Below are 12,472 nucleotides of genomic sequence, written 5' to 3' on the forward strand. Positions count from 1 at the left end.
CTCCCCAAAACATTTTACCCTCAAGGACCAAACTGAATTCCAAACAATATTTTGACTGACTTACTCACTTCAAGGATTTTTTATATACTGTTCCCGGTTGCAATTGCAGCATATTTTCTACATTTATAAATTATAGGTAAGTTCATTAAAAAGGTAAGTTCTCTTTCTACTTACAGAACCTACTCTACACTGACTCGGGAACAGGATTACGCACCTAACATCACAACACACTGTGCACCACAGAACTCCCAACAAGTTAGGTACACTTCTCACTCTGCCTAATTCCTCCCCTCTGCCTGTGCAAACCTCTGTTCCTCCGCAAATACAGTCATCTTATAATGTAAAACTAATGTGCCTCGGCTGATGTCTTGCTGCTTTTGCACAAATAGAGGTGCACAACTGGACTAAATCTGTTTTCCACTGGTGCTTAATAACTTAACTCCATTGAAACTAATCATTGCAGGAATTACACAAAGGTGTGTTTTTTCCTATGTTGACTCCTATCCTTAAAGTATACAAGTAAAATTAAATGCAAATGTGAAAATGTACATGTTATTTGTAAGGTATCACAAATTACATTTTCCTTTGAGTAATATGCAAGAGAAAAGCTTTTGAAATCTTGTTTTAATGGCTGAAACACAGAGGTGTTCAAAAGTGGCCATCCAACAGCAGCCTTAATAAAGTGCTTCAAGAATAAGTTTAAATATTGGTTATACCCCTAAAGAAAAACTGTTTATCCATTAAAACTAGTTTAATATTAAATTTGAGCCTAAAATTAACAATCCTTTGGAGAATCAACCAGTACGTTTTAACTTAGGTCACAAATAGAGATGGGCAAATTAATTAATCGTGGAACCAATAGCATAAGTGACCGCTGTGATTAACAATATGGGACAACGAACCTTGCTTGCCATTGTAAATTACTGTGGATGTGCAAGCACAATTGTTTGAAATTTTAGTGTGTCTGGTGTTTCACAAGTTGGCTGTCAGGCGCCGTCCTCGCACACACAGTAGGTTCTAGAGTCTGCTGCCTTATTTCTCCCACTAGCACGTCCCATTGCTAGATAATGGGACACTTCTTCCTGTTTTCGAGCCTGGCATCGCGGGCGCATTAGCAATACAATTGCACCTTCGTTGCTAGGCAACAGAGATGCCTGCTGCCTCTTCCTGATGGCGGTCAAGTGTTCTTGACTGCCAATCCCACTTCCACCAATCAGGAGTCACCATACACTATTTAAAGCTGGCTCTGGCACCATTATGGTGCCTGAGTATCTAGGTCCATGCTCCAGCACTCCTGTTTGCTTCCTAGCATCCTGCCTGACTCTGGATTTGGACTCAGTTCTGCCTGACTTTGCTTTTGGATCTCCCTTTGGTTGCATACATCTACTGGTTTTGACCCCTGGCTTCCTGACTCCGATTTTGCCTGCTTCCTTGCACAACAATGTTTGTTTACCTACTAACCTACTACTTTGCTGGTGGTTAACTGGGAGGGCCGTTACCTGCACGCCTCTTGCAGCGAACTCCAAACTCCCTTGCGGGGGTCCCTGGCGAAGATCAGGGGCGTGTTAGACTCCGTACCTCCTAGCTTAGCAGCGCTAATACTAGCAGGTAAACCTTCAGTGCTAACAAATCTGTGACATTGGCACTCGAACAGGGTGTACATTCTAGGCACTAGAGCAAGTCTGATGCCAGAAAATTAATATTCCTACTTAAAGCCAGTCTGTGAAGTGGTCTGAGTGCAAGCACAATTGATCAATATAAGGAACTGACAGTGAATCATATGGATGCAGGGGGCAAGTGTTATTTATATGTATATGTATATATATATATATATATATATATATATATATATATATATATATATTAGCGAAAGTGACCTGATTGTTTGCCAGGATACTTTAGATTTAGTGACAGAAGCGGGAGTTTTCATGGTACATACTGATAGGCCCAATACGCAGCCTAACTTAGCATTAACAACCGTGTATTTGAGGGATGGTTGGAACAGGGTGGGTAGGGGAGCTGTTAAAGTTAATGGGTTACTGCCATATTACCTTTAGCAAGGGTTTCTCAACTTCATCTCTAAAGTACAACAGGTTATATTTTGATAATTTTCATCTTTGAGGATAGACTGGATAATTATTTTACCAGTCAAATAGATTAATAAATCTATATCTGATTATGTAAATATTCAACACAAGTTGTTTATACTGGAGGACTGAAGTTTGGAAACTTGGCTTAATCAGTCTTCTAAGCCTAATATTCCTCCCCAGTTTTAAGTCTCAGACAATCTTAAAGCATATAAATAAAATCAAACTTATTACATTAATGCTGGTCCATGTCCCCTCCGACTTCTTGTCTGGCCCTGCAGTCGCAGCCTCTGTAGTTAGAATCACTGGAGTTCCTCTCTCTATCAACTGTCCCACCTAAAATGCACACTGAGTTTTCTGGAAGTGTTGTACTAATATATGTGGTAATCACAGGGAGACACTGCTGTGTGACCACCAGACAATCAACAATACAGTAATTGTTTATCATGAATGTACTGTTGTATAAATTACTGCATAAGTTACTAGACACATAAATAATCATTATGGATTTTAGTAAAATATTCTAAAATAACAAGTTAAAGTCTCTGTTGTTAGTGATGTCATATTTAATGTTTTATGGAAACTCATCTGTTTTCCCCTATAAAGGTCTTCACATTTGAGAACTCCTGAACAAGCAACAACGCAACAAGAGCCTTTTCATATTACTGGAAATTATACAGATCAACCACAAGATGGCGCACGTAGGTTGAAGATATGCTACAATGGAAGCATGCATATATCTATATCTATCTATCTATCTATCTATCTATCTATCTATATATATATATATATATATATATACACACACACATACACACACACACATAATGTGAATTTGCAAATTTGTTCCATTATATACACTTAATTTTATCAGCGCATAGCTAGTTATTTTTCATACTTTACAATTCATCCAATAAGAAGTTAGTAACACACTCATATATCTGTCTCATACCATAACTATGACCATTCTATAACGTAACATGTAAATTAATGTGACAGACTGGATATAACAATAATAATCTGTAGAGCAAATGTCATTTTGTGATTTCATGCTGCTTATTTTTAACTATTGCAACTATTGCAGGCTATACAGAGAAGGCATATTTTGGAATGTTTCCAGAATTAGCAGGTTACTGGAGAGGAGCCATCAGCCTATACTATACTTTAAGCGGGGAACCTTTTATACCAGGCACTTTCCATACAGGAAAGTGCATTACTATGTGTACAAATACCACTTTAGTAAAATATATTCAAATCTACAAGTTTGATACATGAAATAAAGAAAGTCCCAATGTCCCCTTATTTTGCTAACTTAAGAGGTGACTGATGCAGTATTTTAGGAGAAAGGTAAAGTTTAAGATTAATTAAGGGGGTGGTAAAAAAGTCATAATAGGCAGGACATAGATGTTACATTTAAATTTTTTCCACCATGTCTATTCCCACGTGGGCCTGCAATCCTGCAAATAGTTGTGCAAAATATCTGCAAGTAGAGCTTTCCAAAGGCGGAAAGTGCCCATGCACCTATGTACAGATGGGGAATATTTATCTGAGACAAATAGTACAACGCAAAACATGTTGGCTTGGAGTAAATGTGCATTGTTGCTCTGTATTAGCTGCACACACTCAATATAGTAAGCTTGTGAATGTTGTGCACCAAAGTGGGCTTTTTGTAAAAATCACTATAGTGCACCATTTGCCTCAAATAACCATACTCAATCTGTATGCGCAAGAATTTGCACAGTTATATGAACTGTGTCTCTTCATATTCTTTGGTTAGTAAATGACTTTAATATAGGTTTACAAAAATAACTTACGTTCAAATAGGTCTTGCCATTTGTTTTCATTTTAAAACAAGTCATTGATAATGTGGTCTTTTAAACTGTGTCCTAAAAACTGTATATAACTTTTAAAAGTGTATTTTGTAGTTATGTGTTGACTGATTTGTATATATGTTATGTTTTCTGTACCTCTTAAATGTTGCAGGATGCACATCTTCCGCAAACAAAGTTTATGAGAACCAGCAAAGTGGAAATATAATAAAGTATCAAAGTAATGTGACTGATGCAGACAAATACAGCTCACCTGTAAATGTAACATTCAATTTGGGAAATGATGTCTGGGATGATTTTGATGACGACAATTTGCTGGATGCCAGCAGTTTTCTATCTAAAACTGGGACTCCTTTTTTAGGTAAAACCACATAGTCACAGATAATCATATGTTTTATGTTAGCATAAATGTTCAAATTAACTGGTTTATCAGTAAGCAGTGATAACAGCACAGAATTATGAACATAGATTGTCATCAGATGTAAGTGGGTTTGCTAAGTTAGCTTAAAGCCACAAGCAATTTTTAGTTTAGTGATTACAGTGTGTGCGACTAACTACATATGAAAATACATTGTGATTATGTGTGATTGTATTCAAATACATTTTTGTTTTTGAATTTTTCCATTAGTAATTTATGTTATGCTACTTAATGCAATTTAAAGATAACCGGTTACCAGGTTCTACACTGTCATTTGCCAGAAACCCAATTCAACTGGAATATGAAGTTTCTTTTATTTTTACACAAAACTATTTGTTGGTCCACAGTGAGCCACAGTGAACAAAACAAGAAGCAACATTTGGCAAACCATCAGTTTAAAAGTTTGAGCGTTAAAATATATTAGGTGAAGAATAAGTTTAAATGCATTTCTGAACTTTAAGCAAATAAGTGAAACTCTGTATCACAAGCAGTGACAATGGCCGGTGTTTAGCAAACAATGCTTTAAATTATGCATTACATTAAAGAGCCATCACCTCAGACTGCTCGTGATGCAGCAAAAAATTTTCCTTTTAAATATAAGTGGGAATGATTACAGTCATGGAAATACAATCCTTTCACTTGCACACAATGGCTGTCACATATTTTAAGGATCACCTTACAATGACTCTAGTGTATTTCCAGCACAGAAGAACCCCCATTTCCAGTTATACATTGATGTTTAATTGTGTATATACATTTAATTCACAATTCAATTATATACCTAGAATGTATATATTTCTTTCTTTTTTTTCAAATAATATTAATTAATTCTAAAAGATGTACCAAGGGTAACTCTACACATTATACTGTGGTACAAAACTGTGCAATATACTTTAACTATACTTCATTTTGTACCCATTGTTTTATTTTAACAGGAATAACATTCTATAAGAATAGTAATGATGATAATTCTTATTATCCAGTATTTAAAATACCAACATATTTGTCACGCAAGACCCGCGGTCTGGTCCCGGCATACTTACCTGTTCTTCACCGTGGTCCTCCTCGGCACTGAGCGCAGCGATCCCCCACTGTCAGCCACCATCTTGATTTCACAATCTGCCCCTACAGGATATTTAAAGCACCTCATGCTGCAGTTAGGTGCCTATTCTTTGTGTCAGCTTCCTAGCTCGTGCTCAGACGTGGCTCCCTGATACCTTTACTGCAGTTTCCATTGCTTTGCCTATTTCTCTGTGCCATCAGCTCCATTGTTCCAGTGGTATATTGCGGCTGCAGATTATCACCTCCCTGCATCCTACTTCGCTGTTCCAGTGGTATCCTCAGTCCGCAGACTATCACCGCCTAGTGCTCAGCCTTGCTATTCCAGTGGTGTCCACAGACTATTCAGCTCCTCTGCTCCAGTGGTATCTTCTGCCTGCAGATTATCACTTCCCAGTGTCCTACTCCCCTGTTCCAGTGGTATCCCCAGTCCACAGACTATTAACTACTAGCATTCAGCTCCACTGTACCAGTGGTATCCTCTGACCTAAGATTATCACCTCCCAGCATCCTACTCTGCTGTTCCGTCCATTGGTATCCTCAGTCCACAGACTATCACCTCCTATTGGTCAGCTCTGCTGTTCCAGTGGTATCCCCAGTCCGCAGACTATTATCTCCTACTGCTCAGCTCTGCTGTTCCAGTGGTATTCTCTGTCCACAGACCATTAACTACTAGCATTCTGCTCCGTTGTACAAGTGGTATCTTCTGGCCACAGATTATCACCTCCCAGCGACCTACTTCGCTGTTCCACTGGTATCCCCAGTCCACAAACTATTACCACCTAGTGCTCAGCTCTGCTGTTCTAGTGGTAATCCCAGTCGGCAGACTATTATCTCCTAGCATTCAGCTCCACTATTTCAGTGGTAACTTCTGGCTGCAGATTATTGCCCCTGAGCGTCCAACTCCGTTGTTCCAGTGGTATCCTCACTCTACAGACAGTCCTCTCTGAAGAGTCCACTTGTCAGCAGCTTCAGCTCGCCGACTATTGTACTTGGCGTTCTGCTTAGCTCCCCTAGAGCCTTCCCCTGGAGACCAAAATACTTCCAATGTCTCTCTCTTCCAGATTCTCCTATACAGGCCTTGTCTAGCACTCTGCCAGAGGGCCACGTCCTGCGGGGCAGAAGCCGCAAAGTCCATACCTATATTATATGGTTGGAAAATTAATTTGATACCAGATTACAGATGTAGGATTGGGCTGACTTTCTGTGATTTTGTTGGTGAAGGAAAATACAAAATACTAAGAATTTTATCCTTAGATTTAGAGGGAGCCAGTGCAAGGATTGGCAGAGAGGGATATTTGGTTAATAAACCATTATAGCAGTGTTCATAATGAACTGTGGAGAAGAGGCCAGTTAAGAGTTATAGAGTCAAGTCAAAATATAATTATTGCATGAACTAGGATCTTGGTGGCATTATGTTTTTGAAAGTGGTGTATTCTATTGAAATTTCGTATGTCAATGTGCGACAATTTGTTCAATGTATGGATGTGAGTTTGGAAGGAGAAGATATGGCAATTAGTATTGTGAGAATTTGAGAATGAAAAGTACTTGTGGTAACTGTGTTATTAAAAATGATGGAAATTTCAGGTACATGAGGAGCATGCGATGGTGGAAATATTACCAGTTCTGTTTTAGTTTAAAATGGTAATAAGATCAAGCCAAAATCCCAGATAAGAATTCAGTAATAGTAAATGGAGGTGAAGGATAGAACTGGGGAGTAGAGAGATTACATTGAGAATTGTCAGTATAGAGATGGTACAGAAAGCCATAGGTGCTTCTCAGTTCACCAAGGGCATGAGGTATAGATTGAAAACAGAGACTTGCAGTATGAAAGTGGGAAGGGAAGAGATTACACATGTCCAGTTATTAAATTAGTATTATCACTTTAGTGGCAAAACAGTTTATTCTCTTTCTCTGTGAAAAAAACAACACTCTTATGGTATTAAAATACAAATATATTACACTGCTATACAAAGAGTAAACAGTTTAATATGTACAGTTGCTCATTCCATGCAATTGACTGCTAAATCAGTTATCATGTCATATGGGCAAAGATATTTTAAGTAAGCAAGTACCAAAAACATATTGCAGTTAAGAATAATGGATTTCGCACACAAGTTAGTTAATAGAAGCATCGGGATATGTGAAATCAGGAACAGCAACAGCGTTTTGGTTGCCACTCACAGCAGTGTTATGGGTGTATAAAAAATGGGTTGCCATCCACATAACACTCAGCCAAAACCCTTGTGGATGGAAATAAAGTCAATGAAAGGGGCTGATAGAGTCTCATACAACTTGCACAGAATAACATATTGTAAGTTAGTTAAAAGCTGAGTACAACAGTGTTGCTGAAATTGGCATATCAGAAAGCACATCTTGCCAAACCTTATGACAGAAGGGCTCAATAAAGATCTCCTGTCATCAAAAGACAAGAAAGAAGTTGTCATGGCCCAAGGAATACAAATACTGAACAGTTGAGGATTAGAAAAAGTTTTTTCAGCAAGATTATGTTTCATCAATAAAGCTTGAAAAATGTTGCAGTGGTCTTCTGATATCTCCATCCAATAGAACATCTATGGGGTGAGATACAATGTGCTATTTGGAGATCCAACACCAGCTAATCTGTAATAACTAATGGATACATTGGAGTCAGCATGGACCAGCATCCTTGTTCCACATATTTAATACCATGTTGAGCTCATGCTTTGACAAATCTAAGCTGTTCTGAGGGCAACTGGGGAAGCAGTTCACTATAAGCTATGTGTAATTAGATACATGGCTGATCTATCATACTATAAAAGGCGTTTCCTTATATTGTATTTGTGACATCTCCTTAAGATTGTAATTGATGCATGCAGAGCCCACTCACCTTCTTGTTTGTTACTATATTGTTAATATGTTCTCTCTTTTTGTGCAGCACTGAGTATTATGTGCTATATAAATATAAGCATAATAATAAAATATGAAAAAGAAAGGTCATATTCCCACTGTTTGGGACTTATTAAGCATCATTGTTTTGAATTTTGTCTAGTGAAACATGAAAGTAGAATTCCTTAACTACAGTATTACTTAATTTGTTCAACCACAGTAAATTAAATATCAACTATTCAAATATGCATTTACATGAACTTGATTACTTTCCCAAAGGTACCAAAACCCTCTCATTTAACAAGAGTTATTCAAAGGCAACATTTTCATCATCCACAGAACTACAGAAGGGAACCAATTTAAATTCCATTCAACCAGTCAAGTGAGTATTTCGATGTTGTGTTTGAGTCAAGGCCTCAGCACTAATTTTTAGTGAACAGCTCTTAACTGCAACGTTAAACGTTAACAGTACTTTTTATGGCTGCTTATGTTACTCTAACATGTAGCTATGCCAGAAATGTGGCTCTAAGAAATGTAATTTGCTCCTAGCATGGTGATTCTCGGACCTTTGTTACCTGCCACAAAAATACTATACCCATTTGAACTGCGGTTTACTTTGGAGCGAGAGAGGCCTGATTTTAGACAAAATGAGGCTTTTTTAGAAATCTGGGGTGAATTCTGGGCAGGTGTCATTTTGTATTGGCAGGAACATTATAGAAACCACATTGCACAGCGCCCCATTGCTTTTTTGTTGTTGTTTTTACTGCATTTGGAGAGAAACTATATTACTGCATAAAAAAGTGATCAACTGCTGCAGCTCATACTTGCCCAAGGCGAGGACCCCAGGGGTGTGTAATATGTTTATCACTTCTTTAAAAACAATACACACCCCTGGGGTCCTCGCATTGGTCCGTTAATAACATAAATATAACACTCGCGTTTCCAAGTGATGTCACTGTCACTAACGGTATCTTCCCTTGCCGGATTTGTTCAGTCTTCTTTTTAGAAAGTCGTCCTTCAATGCAGGTCTGCATTACAGCATTCGGTATTTTCCTGCCGATGTGACAGGTGTTGGTATTGTGGTCGTCGCTGACATCTACCTCACCCATGAAGGAAGATATGACAGTTATTATGAATTATCTGGAAAGTCTTCATGACAATTTTCTGGCATAGCCACTTTAGGATTAGCTAGAAAGCAGAAACAGGATCTGTAGCAGATGCAAAAGAGGGACAAACCTTCTAGGCAAACAAATGGGTTTAAAGTGATTGTATGGCTCATGAGACAATATACACTTGTTCTCTTAAACAAAGCTCTCTTTCTGACTGGAACATTTGTTTGTAACAATTACAGTGATTTTGTTAACAACAGTCATTTATCACTTTATTCATGCTACCTGTGTTACAATGCCTGCTGCACACACATACCAGGTACCTGTTACAAAATCCCCACCCTTCAGCTCCATTCCTCTTAGCGCCTTGGAGTTCACTCCATCACTTGTCTATACCCTCTAGAGAGATACAGATCCTCTGTCCATAACTCCAATTGGCAGCTCAAGCCAAGCACCAACCAAAGGGAGCAAAGATAAATATACCTGTTTCGTTTTAAGCTCTCTTTCATGTCCAGTCTTTGTTGCCAAATTCTAATGTAACTGACTGCAGAAGATCTACTAGTAGATCTTCCTTATGGAACCACCCAATATCATTAGATAGGCTTCAGTGTTCCAAGCAGCCATCAGGTCTTATGATGAAAATCTGCTAAAAACAGTAACTAGAACTGGATGACTGAAGGCATGGATACAATTACAGTCAGATGGACCAGGTCATTAACACTTGGGTAGGCCAGGAAATGCAGCTAATTTTATTGATAAAACAAGCAAGGGGTGATCAAATGAACATAAATGTTACATAGCACAACATCAAACATAAGCATTAGAGATGACAACATTGGGAATAGAGCTAGGTAAGAGGTAGGTTTAAGTAACTAATTTGGACAAAGACAACATGTATATTTACAGATAGTGGATGAAAAAATAGTAAAAACAATATATAATCACTAGACAGAGCACTGAGCTAACATTTTGCAGCCTGTAGATACTGTGGTATTGAGTAATGGAAAACACTTTCTCAGTTATCATCCCAGAATATCCCATAAATGTTCATTTGGGTTCAGATAATGTTAAAGTGTCATGTCCTTTAACCATTGAGTAACCACACATGCTCTGTGGATGGGAATATTGTCATCCTGGAAGACACTAATCTGGTCAGGAAAAAAATGCTGCAACATGGGATGAACATCATCACTACGATCACTACCAAGTACCATATATTAGTTATTAGCATTGACCTTGCCTTCTAAGGGAATGACTGCACCCAAACCATATCAGAAAAATGTGCCCTATAACATTGTGGAACCACAAATCCCTTCATTGTTGGAAGAAAGCACTCTGTAGAGTTCTTTAGGTTAGTATCACACGTGCACTTGTCTGTTTAAGAAGATGGTGTATGATTTATAATGTATGTATGATTTATCTGACTATATTACCTTCCTCTACTGATTAGTAGTCCATTGCCTGTGCTTTTTGTACCAGTGAATTTGCAAACATGCTTTACCAGGAAGGGGTGTATGTAGAAAGTTGTGGGGCCCATAGCAATTTTTTAAGGACTCTCATGTAGCATCCAATGGTGAAAAACTCATATATTCACATTGGGTTTTAGACGGAAGGTGGACTCCCATCAGCCGTAGTGTAGGGCCCATTGCAGCCGCACCCCCTGCTCCTATGGTAATATATTATTGCCAGGTTTGATGAGGGGTTTATGCAATGCAACCTGGCTATAATTTAGTTTTGACTGTTTTTTATTAAAGTAGGTAGCATTTGTGTATACTCCCTCAAAGATAAATCTTCCCTTTGCCTCCTGTGATAACTGGATAATGTATAGGTAAACTACTAATGCAGCATTTTATTATGTTTAATTTGTATTGCATTTCTGTATAATTGGTCATTTAGCAATTGAACAGAACAACCTGATCACAAAGGATACTATGCATCTTGATTGCATAATAGCTAAACACACACACAAAACCACACTTTGTTCAATCACAGTTTCTTTTCTGTACAATTACATTTGATACCATTTTTATTAGATAAATATGAAATGTTTCCAACATTTGGGCTCAATCAAGTGCATAGATTTTTGATGCCGTTGCCTGTGCAGTATTGATTGTTATAATTTTACTGCATTTCTGTTTTAGCCACAGTTCAATGTGAACGTGCAGGACAAGTTGTCATCAATTTTCACTGTATTTGTAAATACTGTAGGTCACAGTCATGTCTGCATTTACTATATATTTACATTTATGATTTATTATTGTAGGTATTCCCATTTAAGAACAAACTCTGACATTAATATCCAAAAACATGTACATTTTTTGGATACTGATACATTAAAATATGGACCACATGGAAACAAAGTTGTAAGTTCATACTTTATTGTTTATATCCAACACACAAAAATATCCATGTGGATATTTTGCTTCAAACATTTATTCATTGTATTTTATATACTAATTCTCATTTGCTTATGGTGCAGGAGACTGCTAATGAACCATACGTGGGAAAGACTGAATGTAGCCGCAAGTTCTCTAAACTGAATACTCCACCCTCTTATGATGCTAGTCACGCTGTTGACTTTTTTGTCAGTAATAGTACAAGCCATGAAAGGTAAAAATATTTTTAATAAATGTAAATAATGTACATAATAATATAATTGCATATCATGTAGTTTTTATACATTTTGATTTTTCCATAGGATATCAGTGGCAGCAAATAAACATAGAAAGAGTACATACACTCTGTAATTTTACATTTGAACAATGCATACAGTAATACAAAAACATTTTTAAAACTAGTCTTATATAGTTTAGATGGAAATAAAGCATGGAAAGAGGAGGGGCAGGATGTGGGTTAGCAGTGGTGATAATAGTGGCAGAGGTACCAGCGTGAAAGTTATTATTAGTGTGAGTGTAGTCGGCAGTGACTGAATTGAAAATAGGAGTTAAGCTCCCATTAAATAAGGGGTGAAAGTTATGTTCATGTTGATTGACAGAAATGTTGACCATGTATTTTAAGAGTAAGGCATGTTACAACATTCTTTTATGATAATGCACCTCCTTTCCAGTATGTCAAACATGCCTTTTTACAGATAGCCATTGT

The 12,472-nt window shown here is 37.6% G+C and overlaps 1 protein-coding gene across 1 annotated transcript in view; it reads left to right on the forward strand.

Annotated features, from left to right (window-relative positions):
- The window catches only part of HFM1 (helicase for meiosis 1), a 120,355-nt gene that overhangs the window by 104,605 nt on the left and 3,278 nt on the right, over positions 1-12,472 (forward strand). Inside the window, exons 33-38 of the mRNA XM_075184044.1 lie at positions 2,694-2,788; positions 3,172-3,216; positions 4,071-4,277; positions 8,541-8,643; positions 11,634-11,733; positions 11,850-11,980. Coding sequence (XP_075040145.1) covers positions 2,694-2,788; positions 3,172-3,216; positions 4,071-4,277; positions 8,541-8,643; positions 11,634-11,733; positions 11,850-11,980 — 681 coding nt within the window. The remainder of the gene's footprint in view (positions 1-2,693; positions 2,789-3,171; positions 3,217-4,070; positions 4,278-8,540; positions 8,644-11,633; positions 11,734-11,849; positions 11,981-12,472) is intronic.

The sequence above is a fragment of the Mixophyes fleayi genome, chromosome 8 (genome assembly GCF_038048845.1).
Source record: "Mixophyes fleayi isolate aMixFle1 chromosome 8, aMixFle1.hap1, whole genome shotgun sequence".
Taxonomy (NCBI): Eukaryota; Metazoa; Chordata; class Amphibia; order Anura; family Limnodynastidae; genus Mixophyes; species Mixophyes fleayi.